Here is a 19,922-nt window from a genome sequence, read left to right on the forward strand (position 1 = left end):
AATGCATAAAAATATTTTTGTTATATTTTTTGTACCCTCCAATTTTTATTTATTTATAAAAAACCGTTTTTTCAGACTTTGCGCGGTAATCTACGCTAGTTTTCCGTAAATAGAAAAAAATGCCTTGTTCCATTTGTGGAACCATAGTTTTTGTCTTTAATGATTATTTACTTGGAAAAATCACTGCATTCTTTATGTATTGACAATAAATGTTTCACAATGACAATTTATCATAAATTACAAATGAAAGGTTTACGTGTTTCTACATAATTTTGCGACATAATTTTCGCGCGATTTCTGAGGCGCAGAGACCCTCCTCCTCCCACGCAGTAATTTTACCTCTCTCTAATTCGGTAAGTTTTGAACCGCGTGGCATATTGATATTTATTTACTTAAAAAACGATTTAAATTAAAAGTTGTACTCAGCGAACACATAAATGCACTTTAAAGCTTCAATTCCTAATGCGTTCTATAGTTATGAAATGGCAAAAGTAGTAACGAATTGCTCTGACTCGTGCTCAAAGTAACGGTACAAACAAACACAAAAACACCACGATGAAAAGTTGTTGTTTATTGATACTAAGAAGAATAACGGTATTATTCCATATATTCATTTATTTTTACAGAGTACCTACATATTTTTGGAGTAAAGATTGTTCTTTTTACTCCAAGTCAGAACAACTTCATCCCAATTTTCAAAGTTGACAAAAAATGTATGACCAATACATTGTACACACTGCAATACACATGATGGCCCATATTTTCTATTAACGAAAAACTAGCGTAGTTTACGCAATTTTTATCCGATTATTGAAAGTAATACATTAATTTCTTCGTTAATAAATGCACTCAAAGAATATTAACAAACATCTTTAATTTTGTTGTAAAATTATGCAATAAAAATTGTTAAAGTTAAAAAAATGATAAAAAAAGCACTTTCTCCAGGTTTAATCAAATAAAAATCACAGCTAACTAGTTTGAATAATTACTTGTTGTACATCATTTGAAAGGTCTGACAATATCATTTTCAAAACATATAAAATATTGAAAATCGGTGAAAAAATGACTGAGATATCCGTAGATTACCGCGCAAAGTCTGAAAAAACGGTTTTTTATAAATAAATAAAAATTGGAGGGTACAAAAAATATAACAAAAATATTTTTATGCATTATTTGACCATATAAACAACCTACAGTGTGTAATTTATCAGGTGTATTTTCAGTGTTGCACCGTGTTATTGTAAATATTTTTTTTTCTTACAGTAAGTAAATTTCAAATTTTGTATATTTTACTTTTATTTGCAATAAATACTACTACTAGTGGTATTGAGTCTTAAAGAAGCATTTTGAAGAGTACCATATATAACATACTAGAACTGGTAGGAGTACATGCCTCTCTATACATATACACGAGTAGCTATACTCTACTGTAGAAAAATTATTTTATTTTCGCTTTTACTTTAACCCAACTCAGTTGCATTTCATTAAAAGGTAATGAATGTAAGTAGAAAAATCTGGAGAGGTACCGGAAATAAATTGATGGTATGTACTTATGTGTTAGACACAGTTAAAACTAAATTTAATATTACATTGCAATAATAGTTAATTCGAACATCTTTTTCCTTTAGTAAGGCAGCTCTACATTTTTTAAAATTATTTTTTATAATGCCTTCTATAAGAACGAGCTAAGGATTAGTAGCTAGCAATGTAGCAGCCTATTTATCAATCCAAACGTACCTAGAACATCTTATTTACCCCTCCAAGAGAGCAGATGCATGCTTTAATAACAATAACAACCAAAAGCTCAGTTTATTTGCTTATCTCTACCATAAGACGATAATTTCTCACCTATTTGAATGTAGCTCTCCTCCTTTGTCTCATTGGAGAAGCAGAATAGTTTGCTCAATTGGTTAGCAGCAACAATGTAATCTACCTGTGTGCGTTGCCGTATATAGGTATTTACATAGCTAACTAAAATGTCATTGTATAAAATCTCAAAGTAGTGTCCGGACGAAAATGATCAATTTCCAAACAGGCAGTTGACACATTTTCGATTGATTAACTTCTGCATCGACTAACTTTTGGCATGAGTGAAGATTTGATTTTATCCGTACGACTTTAAATATTATTTATCTCTGCTTTGTATACTGTTTTTTATTTATTTTTTATTTGTTCTCTATTTGTTATGCTAACTGATTAACGCCTTTTCGTATGGAACTCAACGTGCCATCTGTAAGAGCTTATGGCATACTCACAACTGCGCTTGGCACTAATAGAGAATTTGTAGTTTGCAGTCATTTCAAGCTGAGTCTTTCAGATCTCGGGTCGTGACGGAATTTTTAATTTACGCTCAGGTTTTGTGTGCATATAGCGCAGAGAATTTTGTATTAGCATAAATTTAAAAAAAAAAAATCCGTGATTCGGCAGTGTTACTGCAACGGCTAGTGAATTTCGGTATTTTGAAATGCATTTTCACATAAACGAACTTTTCGTGTTTGCTCTCACTTATGTGCGTTTTTGTGTTGGTACAATACGACCTGGTGATGCCTTATCGGCAATGGCCGGTGAGGGTTTTACAGCCTATTTGGAGTTGCCAAAAACATTTGGAGCAATCGAAAATTGTTGGTTTCAATTTGAAGGTAAATAAATCTTTTTAGTAATTTTTTTTATTTTTTCCACTTACTTAAAAATTGCAATGTGCTACTTTCAAAGGTGGTGCGAAAATTCAAATTGATTTGAATTCCGTGGAATCCATCATAACGGCACGTGATGAAGAAGTGCTGCCCTTCTCCGCCAATGTATGTGGCATTCGGGTAAATAAACTATCCCCCGTTTCGGCTGCAATTTGGACGCTAGAAGCGGAAAATGCCTTTGGTGACTACGATCAAGGAAAAATTAAAATATCAATACTTTCTATGCAAAAGAAACAACTAAATACCAGCACAGCGATGGCCATTGGCGAGGGTGCCATTTCGTGCACTTTACCCACAACTGCCACAAACCAATGCAAAATCATAGAGTATAATAGTAAAGAGGTTTGGAATTCTTGCAACATCTACACCCAATTAAGACCAAATCAGACTTTCGATTGTTACACCAACAATTTGGGATGCATTACACAGAGTCATGAGCATATAACTGTTGAGCTTAAAAATAGTACTATGTACACTACGGCCAGTGTGACGGAATCGGATAATGGTGTAGTGATGCGCTGCCAATTCAGTAGTATGGTACACGGTTGTCAGGCTGAATTGCCGGGGCGTAAAAAGGAGTTATACATTATGGAGGGATTGTACAATGGACACTACTCGGCCTATGACACATTGTGAGTTATTTTTATTGGAACATTCTTCGACTCGCTTGATTGTTTTTTGTTTTTTAATTTTTCGCAGCGCCTCATCTACACAAAATTTATTGTTTGTACAAATGTAAAGGGTGTTTTTTTTAGAGGTTAGGTTTTCAAGTTGGCACTACTTTTTTCGTAGATGGTCTTTTTGACAGCTGTCACTTGATTTATGCTCAGTTTGGTTTGCCATTTCATAATGAATAGACTTACACCTGAACAACGTTTGCAAATCGTGCAAATTTATTACGAAAATAATGGTTCGGTTTGCGCGACGCATCGAAGAAAATTTTGTTCAGCGATGAAGCTCACTTTTGGTTGAATGGGTATGTCAATAAGCAAAATTGTCGCATTTGGAGTGAACATAATCCACAAGCCATTGCTGAGACGCCGTTACATCCTCAAAAAGTCACTGTTTGGTGTGCTCTATGGACAGAGGGAATCATTGGTCCATATTTCTTTAAAAATGAAGCCGGCCATAATGTTACAGTCAATGGAGAGCGCTATAGAGCCATGATTAATGACTTTTTCGTGCCTGAATTGGACGATGTTGATGTGGACGACCTTTGGTTCCAACAAGACGGCGCTACATGCCATACAGCCAACGCAACAATCGATTTATTGAAGGAAACTTTTGGTGAGCGCATTATCCCGCGCCGTGGACCTGTGGCGTGGCCTCCAAGATCGTGCGATAGAACACCGCTGGACTATTTCTTGTGGGGCTATGTGAAGTCGCTTGTCTACGCAGATAAGCCCGAGACGATTGACGTCTTGGAAGAGAATATTCGGCGCGTTATTGCTGACATACGGCCCCAATTGTTATAAAAAGTGGTCGAAAATTGGGCCTCTCGGCTGGAATTTATTCGAGCCAGCCGCGGCGGCCACTTGCCCGAAATCATTTTTAAAACATAATGGCAAACCCTTATCTTTATAATAAAGCTAAATTCTTGGCCATAAAATTAAATTATATACGTTTTATTTCATCTTGAAAACCTAACCTCTAAAAAAACACCCTTTAGATATTTCGCCTAATGTCTACTCGACAGTTTTATTTCGAATCGAGTAGAATTTGGCAAATTATAGAGTTACAATGCTCTGCTAAACTGCATCTAGAGAACGTCTAAAATAGGAAGGGCCGAACTTTCTCTTCTTCTTGATTGGCGCGATAACCGCTCAAGCTATTTTGCCCGAGTTTAACAAAGCACGCCTGTCGTTGCCTTCTTTTGATAACCAGCGTCAGTTGGACACACCAAGTGAAATCAAGTCATTCTCCACCTAATTTTTCCAACGTAGAGAAGGCCTTCCTCTTCCTCTACTACTATTAGTTTTCAGAGCCAGAGCGTTTGTATACATTCGAACGACATGACTCAGCCAACGAAGCTGCTAGATTTTTATTCTCTACCCTATGTCTATGTCATCGTAAAGATAACACACAGTTCATTTTTCCATTGCCTACATGGAAAGGTCCCAAAATCTTCAGCAGAATCTTTCTCTCAAACTCCCCAATGGACGCCTCATCGGATGCTGTCATCGTTCAAGCTTCAGCGCCATACGTTAGGACGAGCATGATGAGAGCTTTTTAGAGTGTTCGTTTTGTTGGTCGAGAGAGGACTTTACTACTCATTTGCCTACTTAATGCAAAGTAGCACTTGTTGGCAAGAGATTTCCGGGCTGACATTGTTATCGATGTAAATGCTGGTTTCTAATTAAACGAAGTCTCTTACAACCGCGAAATTATAACTATCAACAGTGACGTGGGTGCCGATACGAGAGTTCGCCGACTGTTTGTTTGATGACAGGAGATACTTCGTTTTGTCCTCGTTCACCACCAGACCCATTCGCTTTGATTCTTTATCTAGTTAGGGAAAGACAGAACTGATGTCAATATCCTCGAAATATGTCAACAATTATACACTTTTATACAAAATTATGCCTGAGCGATTAAGTTCCGTGGCTCGTCCGACCTTTTCCAGCATAAGATTAAAGAAGTCACACGAAAGCGAGCCACCCTGGCTAAAACCTCGTCTGGTATCAAACGGCTCGGGAGGTCCTTCCAAATTCTGATGGCGCTGCTGGTTTTGAGCAACGATTTTTTGCGGAGCCGCATAAGTTTGCGAGGATACAAAATTCACGCATCGCGGCATATAGGTAACTCCTTTTCTTTCGAATACAGCTTTAAAATCGACAAAAAGATGATGTGTGTCGTTTAACCTTTCATTTCCAAGACTTGGCGTATTGTGAATATCTGGTCGATGGTAGATTTTTTAGGTCTAAAGCCACACTGATAAGCTCCAATCAGTTGGTTGATGGTGAACTTCAGCCTTTCACACAATACGCTCGCTAGAATTTTGTAGTCGATATTTAGTAGGCTTGTTCCGGCGGCTGCCGCGGCCGAATGGGTTGGTGCGTGACTACCATTCGGAATTCAGAGAAGAAATGTTGGCTCGAAACTGTGGGCCCTTCTATTTGTGGAACAACATCAAGACGCACACCACAAATAGGAGGAGGAGCTCGGCCAAACACCCAAAAAGGGTGTACGTGCCAATTATATAATATATATATATAGTCCCGTATAGTTCTTCTGGATTAGGCAGAGCACACTTAAATTCCAATCGGCAGGCATGCTTTCATCCGACCATATTTTGCATAGAAGCTGATGCATGCACCTTACCAGCTCCTCGCCGCCATGTTGAATAGCTCAGCCTAATTGGTTCGGATTGGATCTAGTTCAATTTTGGCATGGAGAATTTCCTCCGCGAGTTTTAGTACATAGGTTGCAACTTCTCTGTTTTAGAAATTCCGTTCTTACACTCATACACCAATGCTCGTGAACAAATAACTGTGGGTGGTTTCATAACTCTTTGGGTTCAAATAATATAAAAAATGCTTACTGTTCAAAATAGATTCTATTTCGAGCAGGGTTTTATCAGCGAAGGGTGTCTACGATAGTATATTCCATTTAAACAGGTCCTGACCAGTATTTTTGCTCTCAATAACACTAGCGGCCAACATGTCGGAAGTAGAAAATGTTTGTGTCCATTGCGTTATTGGCGCAGAGTAGATCTACAAATATAAGTTTATTTCACGATTGCCATTTTCCAACTCTTGAAGGCGTAGTTGAGCGATCTCATTGTCCTTTATACATTGGAGAAAGTATTATGGTGGTCGCGAAGGCATTTGTGCAGTTCCCCGTTTTCTATTCCCATTGCGGACATTACACTTTAAAAATACTTTTATAACACCGGTTGCCCTCTGTGTAGATAGTGACAAACTTTCTAGTGCATTCGTGTCATAAGGTTTCTTATAAAAACCATCCATTTATAGTAAAATCAAAACTTTGGGTCAGCATAAATTGGTGGAGTAACTGTTATTATTTTCAGGTATTCGAAACAGCGTTGTGCCCTGGAAATACCCAAACCTTTAGCGGAATCAGAGGTGGGGTTATGGCGTATGTATAACACAGAAAAAACACCACCAGCTGGTTGTCTTTTCCACGTTGGCAAGCCAAAGGAACAAATAATGGCCGACGAGTTGAGCAAGTTGATGTTGGAGGTAAAAAAAATTCGAGTTTTCGATACAGATACCAATATAGAGCTGTTTATGTGTGAGGTGCCTTTCAGCATAGACGATTGCTATTTGCGTGATCCCAACAATACAGTATACTTTCCGGATTCTATACGTTTTGAGCGCACGCGCACTTATGGCCAATGCCATTTCACTAAAATGCCAGTAATGGCAGGTAGTTGGATATGTGGTGCGCGCGGACATGACTATGCCAAGGAAGTGTTGCAGACATTTGAGGTTTTCCTTGTATTCTTATTTTTTTACTGAAATTTAAACGTCTCCCTTCTGCATAATTTAGGTCATAGTAAAACCAAAAGCAGGCGAAACGCTAACTGAATCGCTGAAATTGAAAAGGGGCAAATCGGCCGAATTGATGTGTCAGAGCGCGTTTGAAGAACCGCTTACGCATTGTGCCTTCATCGATCCTCTCGGTCGTGTACACTTGGTTGGCACTGCTAATAGCATTAAAACTGCAGGGTAATATTATATATTAAGTGGTAATCTGTATCCTAATTATTATTTATTTTTATGAAATTTTGTTTGCTCTATTTTACTGGTACAGCCACGTTAAGTACTTCGGACGCGGTTTGCTATGGGGTGAATGCGGCGCACAGATAAGTGAAACCAATAGTGATGATTTTGGCTTGTGGAAATGCCAGTTTGTTACCTACAACGATAAACGCACATCAATATTTATACTGCGACTGCGTCAATCCGGTATGCGGCCATACAAAAGAAAACTTTAAGGTTTTTCAAATGAGTAGAATTTTTTCTTTCAAATATGTTTTACATTGCAATAATTTGTTTGTACTAATTTCGTAATTTTCTAATATATACATAGTTCTTCCTGCATCATGGTTTGGCCTAGGCGTTGGTATTACTATCATTGTTGTGCTGCTATTGGCTCTGCTGCTAGCTACAGTGTTCTACCGACGTCGTAATCGCACAGCCCAACATAATTTCACTTCAACGGATGCATTCGATATGGCTGCGAGTAATTCTGTGACAATGACATCATTGGAAACTTTGGACCATCCAGTTGTCGAGAGATTGTAGTAGATTATCTAAGGACTTACATATGTATTTACATACACTTGTGCTCACATAATTAAAACGCTTTATCGTTTTGCAATATTCGTAATTTTTTTATAAACAATTGTTTTGCTATTTTTTTATTACAGTTCTTTGTATGTAAAGCAAAAACCTTTACAAATCAAAGTTCCAAACTTTGTACAAAATTCACAAAAATTTTAAAAACTTGAAATTGCTAGCAAACTCTGTAACTTTCTAATCAAAATTTGTAGAAAACTTTTTACAATATTCGAATTGTTTTTTATAAAATTTTTTTTGCTATTTTTTTAATACAGTTCTTTGTATAACAAACACCTTTACAAATCAAAGTTCCAAACTTTGTACAAAATTTACAAAAATTTGAAATTGTTAGCAAAATCTGTAACTTTCTAATCAAAATTTGTAGAAACTTTTTACAATATTCGCAAAGTTTTTTATAAAATTTTTTTTTGTCCTTGTTTTTTACAGTTCATTGTATAACAAAAACCTTTATAAATCAAAGTTCCAAACTTCGTACAAAATTCACAAAAATTTAACAAATTTCAAATTTTTATCAAAATCTTTAACTTTTTAAACAAAATTTGAAGAAAACTTTTTACAATATTCGCAATGTATTTCATAAAAAAACTTTGTACAAAATTCACAAAAATTTTACAAATTTCAAATTTTTATCAAAATCTTTAACTTTTTAATCAACATTTTTAGAAAACTTCTAGTATGCAGTTTGATAACTCATTCAATTTTAGTGCAATAATGTAAATCTGAAGGCGTTCCAAAGTAGCTTTGATTTTTGACAATTTTTTTGCATACGACGTCGAGCATTTTCTTCCATATAAAAGTCTTCCGAATGAAAGCAGTTTTGCATGAGAAATATTGCGAATATTGCTTAATTATGTGAGCACAGATGTATGTAGATATTTGTATGTGTGTGGGTATGCTATACTTTTGGTTCAATCTAGTTTTAGACTTAAGTGTTCACGGTTTGTAATGTTTGTAAATTGTCCATGTGGCTGTCTGTATTTAAATTATTGTTATTTTTTTTTTGTAATACATTATAATATAGATAATAATACATGCTGATGTAACTGTGTTCATAATGACCCCGAAAGTAGTTCATATTGGGTCTGTTCATGAAGCAAATAATTCTCACTTTATGGTGTTCATGTATCCAAAAAACGTGCAAAGTAGGGGAAAGTGAGAGAGCAAAATGAAATTTCATTTTGAGGGGGAAGTTGCAAGTTTTTACTGCATAAATTTTTACTTGTAAGAATTTGTAGGTGAGAACAACAGTTGATCGCAAAGTCAAAATAAACACGAATTAAAATTTGTGAATGGCAATTGCTAATGAAATGCTCTGCATCTGACAGCTATGATGAAATGGAACAAATTATTGTAGACAAAATGAAATTATGTGAATCGGGAGGTCGTTATTTTGTATTTTATTTGCATAATTTTATTTTTTTATTTAATAGGAAGCAGCTCAAGTGAGAAAATTTTTAATTTTTGTGATTTTTCCCTCCAACAATTTCATCAGCCGATCGTCAAACGTGCAAATGCTTACTGGCTTTGCGTACTTTTTTGATATTCTGAATATTTTTGATATTCTGAAAATTTTTGAAAGAATTTCCAAAAACTAAGTTACTGGATAATTTTTACCCTATTTGAGGTTAAAGGTGTCCGAAAATCATGATTTAAACAACTACTTTGTTCCACCATAATAGAGGTTGTCCAGTGCCGGGATTGCAGATTGGCTATCCGAAAGAATAGCGATGTTGCCCTTAAAAGAGAAATCTTCGATTAGTAGCCTACAATTTGTCCCTCTTCACAAAAATAAATTCAGTTTTGTTCTAATCCACACTCGTTATCCGACGCACTTCGTTTCCAGATATACTTTTGTCTGCGTTGTGTCGTTCAATACTCAAATCTAATGGACCCACAACACAATCTTCTGAAGGAATTATTTCTCCTAGTATGTAGTTAACGTTTCGCTGCTTACTGGAGGATAGAGCAGGCCCGTCAGTTCCATTTTCATTCTCATCGTTCTTATTGTGTGTTTGTGGTTGAATATTTTGCTGCTTGGTCACTTTGAAAAACAAAATTGGGAGAGTAACGTCGGCTGAATTGTCACTTTCTGATTCTTCCAAACTCCCTGAGAGCCGGTGAACGCTCTGATCTTGGTCACATCTCTATAAATCTTTTTACCATGGCTCCCTAGACTTTGCTTCCTCCGTCTCTGTATCTGTATCTCTTTCTCTACTTATCTCTCTCTCTCCATCTCTATTAGATTAGGTACTGGCCGTGGCGAATACATTGGCTTTCCTTGATATTGGTGGCAGTCAAGAATGCCGCAAAAACAGGTTTTTTACTCAAAAATTCATTACTGAAAAACAACTCATTTTAGCTACTGGGCATTCAGCACAATTGAAGTTTGAGGTGTTCTCTTAATTTGGAAAAAGTTCAAAAAAAAAAAAATACACTTTTTGAAATATTGAATTTCGAAAAAATTTCGCACTTTTTGTCTTTTGCAAAATAAAAAATTGTCAACTATTTTTTTGCTATTGTTTGTACATGAAGTCGCTCGTGCAAGTAATGATGATCATTTTGAACCCAAAATCATTAAAATCGGTTCATTTTTGACTAAGTTATGATCAATTAAAAAAAAAATTTGCTTACATAATTCAAAAAATCGATTTTCAGCCGAAAAACAAAATGGCTGATAAATCTTGAAAAAAAATTTTTTCGGGCGAACAAAAAAATTGGTGTCTCATTATTTTGACCAGAGAGCAACATATTTGAGTTACATCGAAATCGAAGAACATGTCCCGAATAGCCCGGTTGAATTGAAATGGAAAGCATCAACTTCAATGTTTTATTTGACTTTAAGAGAATCCTAATGAAATAGTTCCAACTATGCCCATATGTATGTATAAATAATTGCCAAGTAATTGTTTTCATATTCCATTTATTTTTTAGTTTATTTTTGTTATGCATTAAATACATTATCCAGCTCCAAAACAGCTGAAATCTGATCTATGGGCGCGTATTCACATGCAGCGTAGGTCGCGGCACAATCTCCGTCTCTTCGACCAAGATGTTCGGCGTGCGCGTAGTCTCTGTCGCTGGGATGAACGAATTCATCGCGCGATCGTGAAGGTCTGCATTAAAAATATATGACAGAATAATGGAAGAAAATATATAATAAAAGAAAAAATAATAATAATAGAAAAAAAAAATAAAATAAATCAATCAGTATAAAGAAAATTAATTCAATTAAATAATAGAAAAATAAAGATAAACTAGACTTAAATAGAATATATATGAAATAAAATAAAATGAAATTAAATAAAGTAATATACAATGAAATTAAAAAAAAATTAATAAAAAGAATGTGTGTATTTATTATACATATATAAAAAACAAAAAAAGAAAAGTAAACCAGAAACATAAATAAAATAAAGTAAACCGATAGAAAAATAAAACAAGAAAATAAAATATAAATAAATAAATGTAAAAAAAAACAAAAAACCAATTAATTCAATAATATAAAAAAAATTAAAAAGAAGAAATTAAAATAAATGAAATACAATAAAGAAGATAAATTATAATTAAACAAAATAATAAGAAAAAATGAAATAAAAGTACAGTAGATTTAATAAAAAAATAAGAAAATGCAAACAAGTAAATAAATAAAGTTAAACTAGACTTCAAAAGTATATATACGAAATAAAACAAAATGAAGCACAATCAATTAATATGCCATAAATAAAATGCATTAAAATAACATGACAAAAAATAAATAATAATAAATAAATAAATGTAAAAAAGAAAAACAAAAAAAGGGATGAATTTATTTAAATAATAAGAAAAAAAGAAAAATAAAATTAAGTTAAGTAAAATAAAGAAGATAAATTAAAACTAAAAACTAAAAAAAATAAATATAAACTTAATTTAAATAAAATATCTATGAAATAAAATAAAATAAAATAAAATAAAATAAAATAAAATAAATAAAATAATGGATAAGCCATACTGGACACATGTGCAATAGTTCGTAGATTTTTAAATATTTAAACAATAGTAATCGCATGGGCGTAGAACTTGGACTACGCTCCACCAGAGCACAATCCCTCCGGGATGTGTAATCTCCGGCAATAGCCGAGATGGATTAAGCTCAAATAAAATAAAATAAAATGAAATTAAATAATATAAAATAGAATAATATACAATAAACTAAAAAAAAAATATTTTTTAAAAATAAAATAAAAATATAAAAAATAATATAAAAATAAAATAAAAATATATATTTTATTAAGTTTGTAAACCGTCTTACGTCAAAACAATATGCATTATTTCTGACAAAATTCCACTGTCGTAATGAAATGGCACCACTGCGTGTTCACAAATGCTGCGCAGCATACACTCCCGTCCCGACAGACCAGCTCTTTGTAAATACATAAAAACTAGATTTCAATAAAATAAATATAATAAAGTAAATAAAATCACACGTACCTATTCATAAGCGTCTCCATGCCTTTGTAGATGATCCAACGATATGCTGACGCCGTTTTCTGTTTGCCTTGGAAATTAGTATTAAAATTGGGAGACTGCTGACCCAGTATAGCCTGCTGCTCGCTGCCATTGTACGCATGCGTAATTGTGTAATTGTAATTCTCATTATCTTCAAGACTACGCCGATTTACATTTTGAGGTGTCAGATACTGTGGTCTCATTTCTGCCGCCTTGGTGGGCAGAAAGTACTCGGCTTTTAGTACATAACCAGAAGTAACGGATTCATAGGTTAAATCTTCAACGGGTATACCGATGCCGCTAATGAACTACATTGAAAAAAAAGTGCCATACGAGTGTATGTATGTATATATTTTTGTGTAATTATAGGAAATGATATATGGAAATTATGTTTCTGATACTACGTCTTAATTGGTTAGGTATGTAAATGGTTAAAATAGTTTAAAATTCATAGTAAATGCTACTCATAATAGCCATGCTATTCAGGGCACATTCGAGTATGTTTGTTAGGGGTACTAGTATTAGGATACGATTTTATAAGGTTTAGTGATTTCTAAAAGTCTTCATTTCAATAGCAAATATGCCGTTGTACGGCTGGTTCATATTCTCAGATACGCTACATTTTCCTACTTTGTTTTATTATGTTTTATCAAAAATTGATGTTTGTCTTAAGGAGGAAGCGCTGCATCACCACCTCGTACGAGAATAATGATGGGGCGAAGTACTGCTTATAAGTAAATGAGCGCCGAAGATGATCGATTACAAGGTTTGACCATCCGGAGCAAAATTATGATAGCAACTTCGATTGCCACGTCCTCAAGGCTTCACTAAACAGTCGCTGTTCAGACGGCAACGGAGTAACAGGAGCAATGACAGCGTTGATTTTCTTCTTATATCATCAATACAATCTCAGTTTTGCCGCAAACAATCCCCCGCTATATCCCATGTGACGTCAGCAAATCAGCTGATTCTGTTAAAATCACTGAGAGCCGGCTTGATGTTGGCCACACCTTTCAAATTTTTTTCACCACGCATGAGCGTTGTTACGCAAAATCATAATACGGCTGAACACACAGATGCTTTAGTCGAAAATACTATAAGTAGATATAAAATAAACCCCGCTTTGAAACCCTACAAGCTCTAAGAAAACCATACGCGGAAATCGCTAATGAAAATGAAGTCCAGCCTAATGATAACAACAAAAATAGTGAAGTCACACTTTCTTAAATTCTTTTGCTCCTAAATCAGCTTTCTACAAATCTTTGGAAAAACGCCTCAATCGACTTGAAAATCGATACAAATAATGGCATGGAATGCAAATGGATTAATAAAGTATTTAAATGAAATAGAATTGGTTATACGAATAGGAAAAATAGATGTGTGTCTGATATCAGTCGATAAACAACGGATCAAATGACTTAACCTTAACGGCTGTATGCAGTCCACCAAGATACTAAATTAGACTAGTATAAGCAACTACTACAGAGGCGAATGGAGAGGCGACTTTAATGCAAAGCACGTTCAATGGGGATCGAGGCTTACAGCAGCCAAAGGTCGAGAGCTTTACAAAGCTGCAAGGGAACTGTGAATTTATCTCAACAGGCAAACCAATTCAAAGAGCAAATAAAGTTGGACTTCGTTATACGAATGAGCTCTTTTTACTTATAGCCGAATAAAGAAAATTAAGGAAAAAATTGCGACAAAACCGGCAATCAGCTCTAAACACTTCACTCAATAAAATGACTCAATACACTCGTATATGCGAAGAAATTTGGGAGCAAAAAAATTCATCTTTCAATCGCAACACCAAGGGACTAACAGCGGGAAAAAGCACTGATTATTTTCTGTGGAAATCTACAAAATACTTAAATAGACTAAATGTACAAAACTCTTCTATTAAAAACTACAATGGATTGTAGGCCGAAAGCGCAACTGAAAAGGCGGACATTTTTGTTGATCATTTGGTAAAACCCTTTAAGCCTTATGAAGGAAATCATGTACCACTGCTCACTAGCACACATCAAGTTGAAAGTCAGTTATCCAGTTCTCTTTGCCTTCATTGTCAGAGATTAAGCATGAAATGTTTAAATCCAAAAAACCACCTGGCCTCGATCTTATCATCGCAGAAACCTTAAAATACCTTAATAAACCGAAAAAAAATTACTTAAACGGAAAAATTCAACGATTTCAACACAAATTTATAAAAAGCGGAGGTTTGTGAGGAAAAAAGAATTAATTCGTGGCCTTAGCTCAAACCAAAGGTTCGAAAAACACACCAATCCTTAGTCTTGGTGACTTGCCAATCCAGATGGGCAATGCCTGAGACTTAAACGGAAAAAACCTCATGATCTTGTTCCAGAAATTTGCAGATGTCAGTTGTCTTCCAGTGTATTTATGTATTTCCTGTAAAGCGCATTCTAATTAATACAAAAATAAAGGGTTTTCCAACAACAGGTGTTATGAATGAATGGATTGCGCTATCGAGAGATGATTCACGATTTTTTATGGCCGAAATTGGATGGTATTGATCTGGACAACGTTTATTTGCAACAACACTTTTCAATTCGGTTATGGAAAATTTCATGTCGTGGTCGTGGTGGTCATTTGCCTGATGTTATTTTCCACTATTAACTGCATACCTTCCTCTTTATAATGAAATAAACATCCGATCATTTATATTAAAAAATATCATTTTTATTTGAATATCAAAATAACACCTCTTATTACTTGATTGTTGTAACCAGGTGTAATTGAATGATAAGTGCTTAAAAATTTATAATATTTCAATAAAAAAAAGTATGCAGGGTTGATTAGGTATCTGTTTTGGCCATACCCTAAAAACTTATCAAGTTTTAGCCGCCCTAGTGTTAATAGCGCCTACCGTTCCGACTGTTGCAAATAACCGTTACCAGTCACTGCCACGTTAAGGCCGTTAACCGAGGCATTTGCCCGCCGAACAGCTAAAACGTTAACTGTGTTAAGGGGTTACATGGGCTTCGTTGGTTCAAAAAAGCGATTTATTGTTTTTTGGCTTATTAATTTCTACAACATCTCAGGAATATTATCCTAAATTATCAAGTCGATCTGAATAATAAATTCGGAGATACAGCCTTTGGAAGGTGGGCGCTCCAAGCCATTTTTATTGTTATTCAAAACTTTAAACGCGTTTTTCTCGGAACTGTGTTTTCAAAGTCGGTTGTCAAATCTTCTCGAAAACTACTCAACCGATCTTGATGAAATTTTACACAGGTGTTCGAAATACAATTTACTCGTGCTTCAACGAAGGATTTTTTTTTCAATTACAACTATTTAAAAAAAACAAAATGTCAAGCAAATTTGACCGAAATTTTCATTTTTTTGGAAAAATGTCTGCCAAAATTCCAATTTTTACTTTTTTTTCTTTCCTTCGCTCAAGCACGAGTTTATGGCCTTAACTAAAGCACTTATTTTTGTTTTTTTCATTTTTGAAGAGTCTGTCAGGAGTTATGCTGACAACGCGGACGCACCTTTTTTTCGAGGGGTCACCGGAAATGACGTCACAATGGAGGAGTTTTAATTTTTTTTTTTTGAAAGTTTCAGAAATTATTCTTTAAGTATGTATCTATAAGACAGAAAAAACTTTGAATTAAATAAATAATTTTCTACATAGAAAAAAAATATTGAAAATAGGCCCTTTTTTACCCGACGAAACCCATGTAACCCCTTGAACGCTGTTCGGCGAGGTTACTTTCCTGATAGCATTTAAGTCTAAAATCACTCCCCAATTAGAGATCAGATGACAAGTATCAGGTTCAGCCATCAAAGGTAAATATTTAACAACACATATTGTCATCGAAAGTGAGTTCGAATTGCTTGGAACCAAAGAGTTCGAAGTCTTTGTATTTAAATCAACTTTGAAAAATTAGTTAAACAAACATTTTGTTAGTCTACTTTTCTTGCTGTTATTTCTGTTTTACTTCAGTTTGAATTTATAAAGTTATTTAATTTTTAACAACCAGTTGGTTTGGCCGTTATATCTAATTCTGTTAATCATCTCATTTCGCGTACTTATCGAGTACTTTCATTACTTTGCACAATGCCCGCTCGTAACATAGGTATTTTAGTTCTTTTCACTCTCACACACAGAACGTCCGTTAATCAAACACTGTTAGTTAAAGATTTTTGTTGTTACTTTTGGTTTGCTAAAAGCCCATTTCCTTGTTTCAGTATTGCTTATATAGTTTCTCAGTTCCTTACTTGTAGACGAGTTGGCGCTGTTGGCGGATATATCAAAGTCCTCGGCTGTCTAAGCTTCCTTACTGTATAGGATTTTGTTGCAAGCACAAATTCTAAGCACGGCACAAATAGCCAAAGTGCCATTAAAACGTTGTTAAAAGACGTCATTATGCGGAGAGTACACAAAATAAAATGCCGTTAAATGTCTGCGATTTGTTTCGATGAAATCTCGCCGTTAACTGATCCAAAACTGTCAGTACAAACGAGATGTGCATGAAGGTGACAGATCGCACATACCTGCGAAAAAAAGTTATTGTATACATACAGTTGCGAGCGCTTTAATAGCAGTGCATACTTAGTATTTCGGCGATGATGGTTAGGTTAGGTTATGGTGACTGCCGCTATTCACTGAGCGCAGAGAAATAAAGGAAAATAAATGAAAATAAATGCAGTTCAAGTGCGAGTGTTGATATTTTTTGTTTGAGGGGTCTCGGTGGTCTACAGCTCGAAATTTTAGGGTATTTTCAGGAACTTTTTTTACAATAAAAAAATTAAAATCAATATTTAAATTTTTTAAGCTTTTAATTTAACTTCTCTTACATACAAAAAAATTTTTTTGTTTCCAATTTCAGTAATTTAAAAAATGGCGCTGAAGTTAACTCTTGGACTTGGTCGGTGTTGCCTATTTTGGCTGTTCTATTTATCTGAAACACAAAAGCCAAAAAAATTATTAATCAGTATGACTGTAGCTATGTCCCGCTACTAGAATAAAGAAAAAAACATTGACAAAACAGCGGGTTTTGAATTTGACACTGTAAAAATCGGTTTTTAGCTTTTTAATAAAAAAAAATACAAAATAATTGAAGTACATAATATGATTCTAGTACGAGCGGCCGCCGTGGCCGAATGGGTTGGTGCGTGATTACCATTCGGAATTCACAGAGAGGTCGTTGGTTCGAATCTCGGTGAAAGCAAAATTAATAAAAACATTTTTCTAATAGCGGTCGCCCCTCGGCAGGCAATGGCAAACCTCCGAGTGTATTTCTGCCATGAAAAAGCTCCTCATAAAAATATCTGCCGTTCGGAGTCGGCTTGAAACTGTAGGCCCCTCCATTTGTGGAACAACATCAAGACGCACACCACAAATAGGAGGCGGAGCTCGGCCAAACACAGAAGTGTACACGCCAATTATTTATTTTTTTTTTTAGTACGAGCGATAGCAATTGATGTTGTGACGAAGATATTACAATTTCAGACGATTCAGTTGAATAGGTTTTTTTTTTTTTTTTTGACAACACCAGACCGAAAAAAGTCATTTCGCGATAAATGAGTTTAAAGTTTGAGGTACAGGAGCGCACGGGCCGCTCTCTACCTAGTTAATGGGCTGTAGAAGCTATAATATTGGAAATTCCTGCATGAAAATTTCACAGTATACAACAAACAATTCCCAAAAATTAGTTCTATTATATTAATGTTCAATGGGTCATAGAACTGCATTCCCAGAAGAGGTAAAGTTTGAAAACCTAAAAGTTTTGATAAAAATTTGAAAAATTTTGTACAAACTGTAAATCATTTTTTTTTGTAGTGCGAACTATATTTTTATAAACAAAAAAAGTGGTGGTGTGTTTATAAGTTTGCAACAGACAGCATATGAGAATAAGCCGCAGGGGATATAAATATAGGGGTTAGGCAAGTTTATACTACAGATAACTGCTATTATTTTGCTCGATACTCTCATACGCATATTTGAGTGTGCGTTTTTAAGTAAGTAACTGTAGTACAAAAAACAAACTATTCTTAAGTAGCTAAGTGAAAGGTGCTATGTGAAAAGCGCGCGTATACGTAGTTAATTGTAATTTTGGGTTAAATATTAAAATTTTAATTTAAGCGCTTAAGTGTAAATATGGTCGTGACGATATCTTAAAAGGTTCTCATTCGTGATTCTTATTGTTTGAATTACCATAGCGGGTATTTTTATCTTTTTCCGACGTCGTTTCTGGCAGATTCGGACTCTACACAAAATTATAGGAAAAAAGTTTACCAGAGCATAGTTTTTAATGCCCATATATACTAGGTACTTCAATAAGTTTAGCGGTTCGAGAGGAAAAACACAATTTTATGGTTCGAAGTACTCTTCATTATTCAGTATAGTCTCCCTGAACATCAATACACTTGTTCCAACGAGATTTTAATCTATGAATTCCATCCCTGATGTGAGAATCTGGAAGGGCTGTTATGACCTCATCATTTGAGGAAAACCGCTTTCCACGCATACATTTTTTTTGGTCCAGAAACAGATGGACCTCGCTAGGGGCCAAATATGGTGAATGCGGAGGATGATCCAACAATTCAAACTTTAATTCATGAATTTTAGCCATTGCTCTTGTAACACGTTGCAGTGCCTTGTGGAAAACGTGTTTTTCTTTTACGAACTGGATCTTTCTTCACAAATTTTTTCCTTCAGGTTACAATAATATTCAGAATTTATTGTTTTACCAGTTTGCAAGTAATCCACAAACAAAATTCATTTCGCATCCCAAAAAACTGTTGCTAACATCTTTTTGAACGATTTCTGGACGCGAACTCGTTTCGGAGCTGAATAACCTGGAGCACACCACTCTTTAGCCTCTTGTTTTGGTTTGGGCTCATGGTGATAGTCCCAAGTCTCATCTATGGTGATAAGAAAACAAGTAATAGTATAAGAAAAAAGTTCGCCTGAGCATTGTTTTCAAGTATATTTCGAGTTTCCAACATTTTGAAAGAAGCTATTTAAAAGAAGCTTGGGATGTTTTGATATGAATAATTTATTTTTGATATATATGTTTTTCTATAAAGAATCATATGATAGTGGTGCAAAGCAAATTAAAAGAAATTGTTTCATTAGTGTAATAGGAAAAGTGACTGCATGTAATTTTTTATATGTAAGTCCAACTAAAACTAGAAAAAAAAATAATTTTAACATTTTTCTTTGAATCATACATTTTTTTCACAATTACCAATTTGTTAACAATTATTTTGATTTTAGTCCTTTTACTTTCAACATGGAGTATTTTTTCTTCTTTTTATCTTCATGGCCAAAAATCTTTCTCTATTTTCGGCTAGTATGGCTGCTAAAAAAGCTCCTCATAAAAGATATTTGCCACTCGGATTCGGCTTAAAACTGTAGGTCCCTCCATTTGTGGAACAACATCAAGACGCAAAC

At 34.6% G+C, this 19,922-nt stretch overlaps 2 protein-coding genes across 2 annotated transcripts; one reads left to right on the top strand and one right to left on the bottom strand.

Moving 5' to 3' along the window:
• The first annotated feature begins 2,450 nt into the window (after positions 1–2,450).
• Positions 2,451–7,963, top strand: LOC129238667 (uncharacterized). The gene is made up of 6 exons (XM_054873768.1): positions 2,451–2,639; positions 2,713–3,325; positions 6,724–7,144; positions 7,206–7,384; positions 7,470–7,624; positions 7,749–7,963. Exons 1-6 carry the CDS (start codon positions 2,465–2,467, stop codon positions 7,961–7,963), a joined length of 1,758 nt encoding a protein of 585 aa, XP_054729743.1. The 5' UTR covers positions 2,451–2,464.
• Positions 7,964–10,961: 2,998 nt separating this feature from the next.
• On the bottom strand, positions 10,962–16,878 carry LOC129238105 (uncharacterized). The gene is made up of 4 exons (XM_054873144.1): positions 16,742–16,878; positions 12,488–12,813; positions 12,309–12,419; positions 10,962–11,133 (listed from the first exon to the last, which is right to left on the bottom strand). Exons 1-4 carry the CDS (start codon positions 16,862–16,864, stop codon positions 10,962–10,964), a joined length of 732 nt encoding a protein of 243 aa, XP_054729119.1. The 5' UTR covers positions 16,865–16,878.
• Between the last annotated feature and the right edge of the window lie 3,044 nt (positions 16,879–19,922).

This window comes from Anastrepha obliqua, chromosome 2 (assembly GCF_027943255.1).
Source record: "Anastrepha obliqua isolate idAnaObli1 chromosome 2, idAnaObli1_1.0, whole genome shotgun sequence".
In the NCBI taxonomy this organism is placed as follows: Eukaryota; Metazoa; Arthropoda; class Insecta; order Diptera; family Tephritidae; genus Anastrepha; species Anastrepha obliqua.

Bases quoted from the DNA above. Each gene is read 5' to 3' on its own strand.
- LOC129238105 (XM_054873144.1), bottom strand. From the start codon at position 16,864: ATGGCACTTTGGCTATTTGTGCCGTGCTTAGAATTTGTGCTTGCAACA. The intron at 12,814-16,741 runs GTAAGGAACTGA...TTTTCAATGTAG, and splicing joins CAGCGCCAACTCGTCTACAA to TTCATTAGCGGCATCGGTAT. The intron at 12,420-12,487 runs GTACGTGTGATT...GTATTTACAAAG, and splicing joins ATGGAGACGCTTATGAATAG to AGCTGGTCTGTCGGGACGGG.
- LOC129238667 (XM_054873768.1), top strand. From the start codon at position 2,465: ATGCATTTTCACATAAACGAACTTTTCGTGTTTGCTCTCACTTATGTG. The intron at 7,145-7,205 runs GTTTTCCTTGTA...TGCATAATTTAG, and splicing joins AAGTGTTGCAGACATTTGAG to GTCATAGTAAAACCAAAAGC. The intron at 7,385-7,469 runs GTAATATTATAT...TTACTGGTACAG, and splicing joins AATAGCATTAAAACTGCAGG to CCACGTTAAGTACTTCGGAC.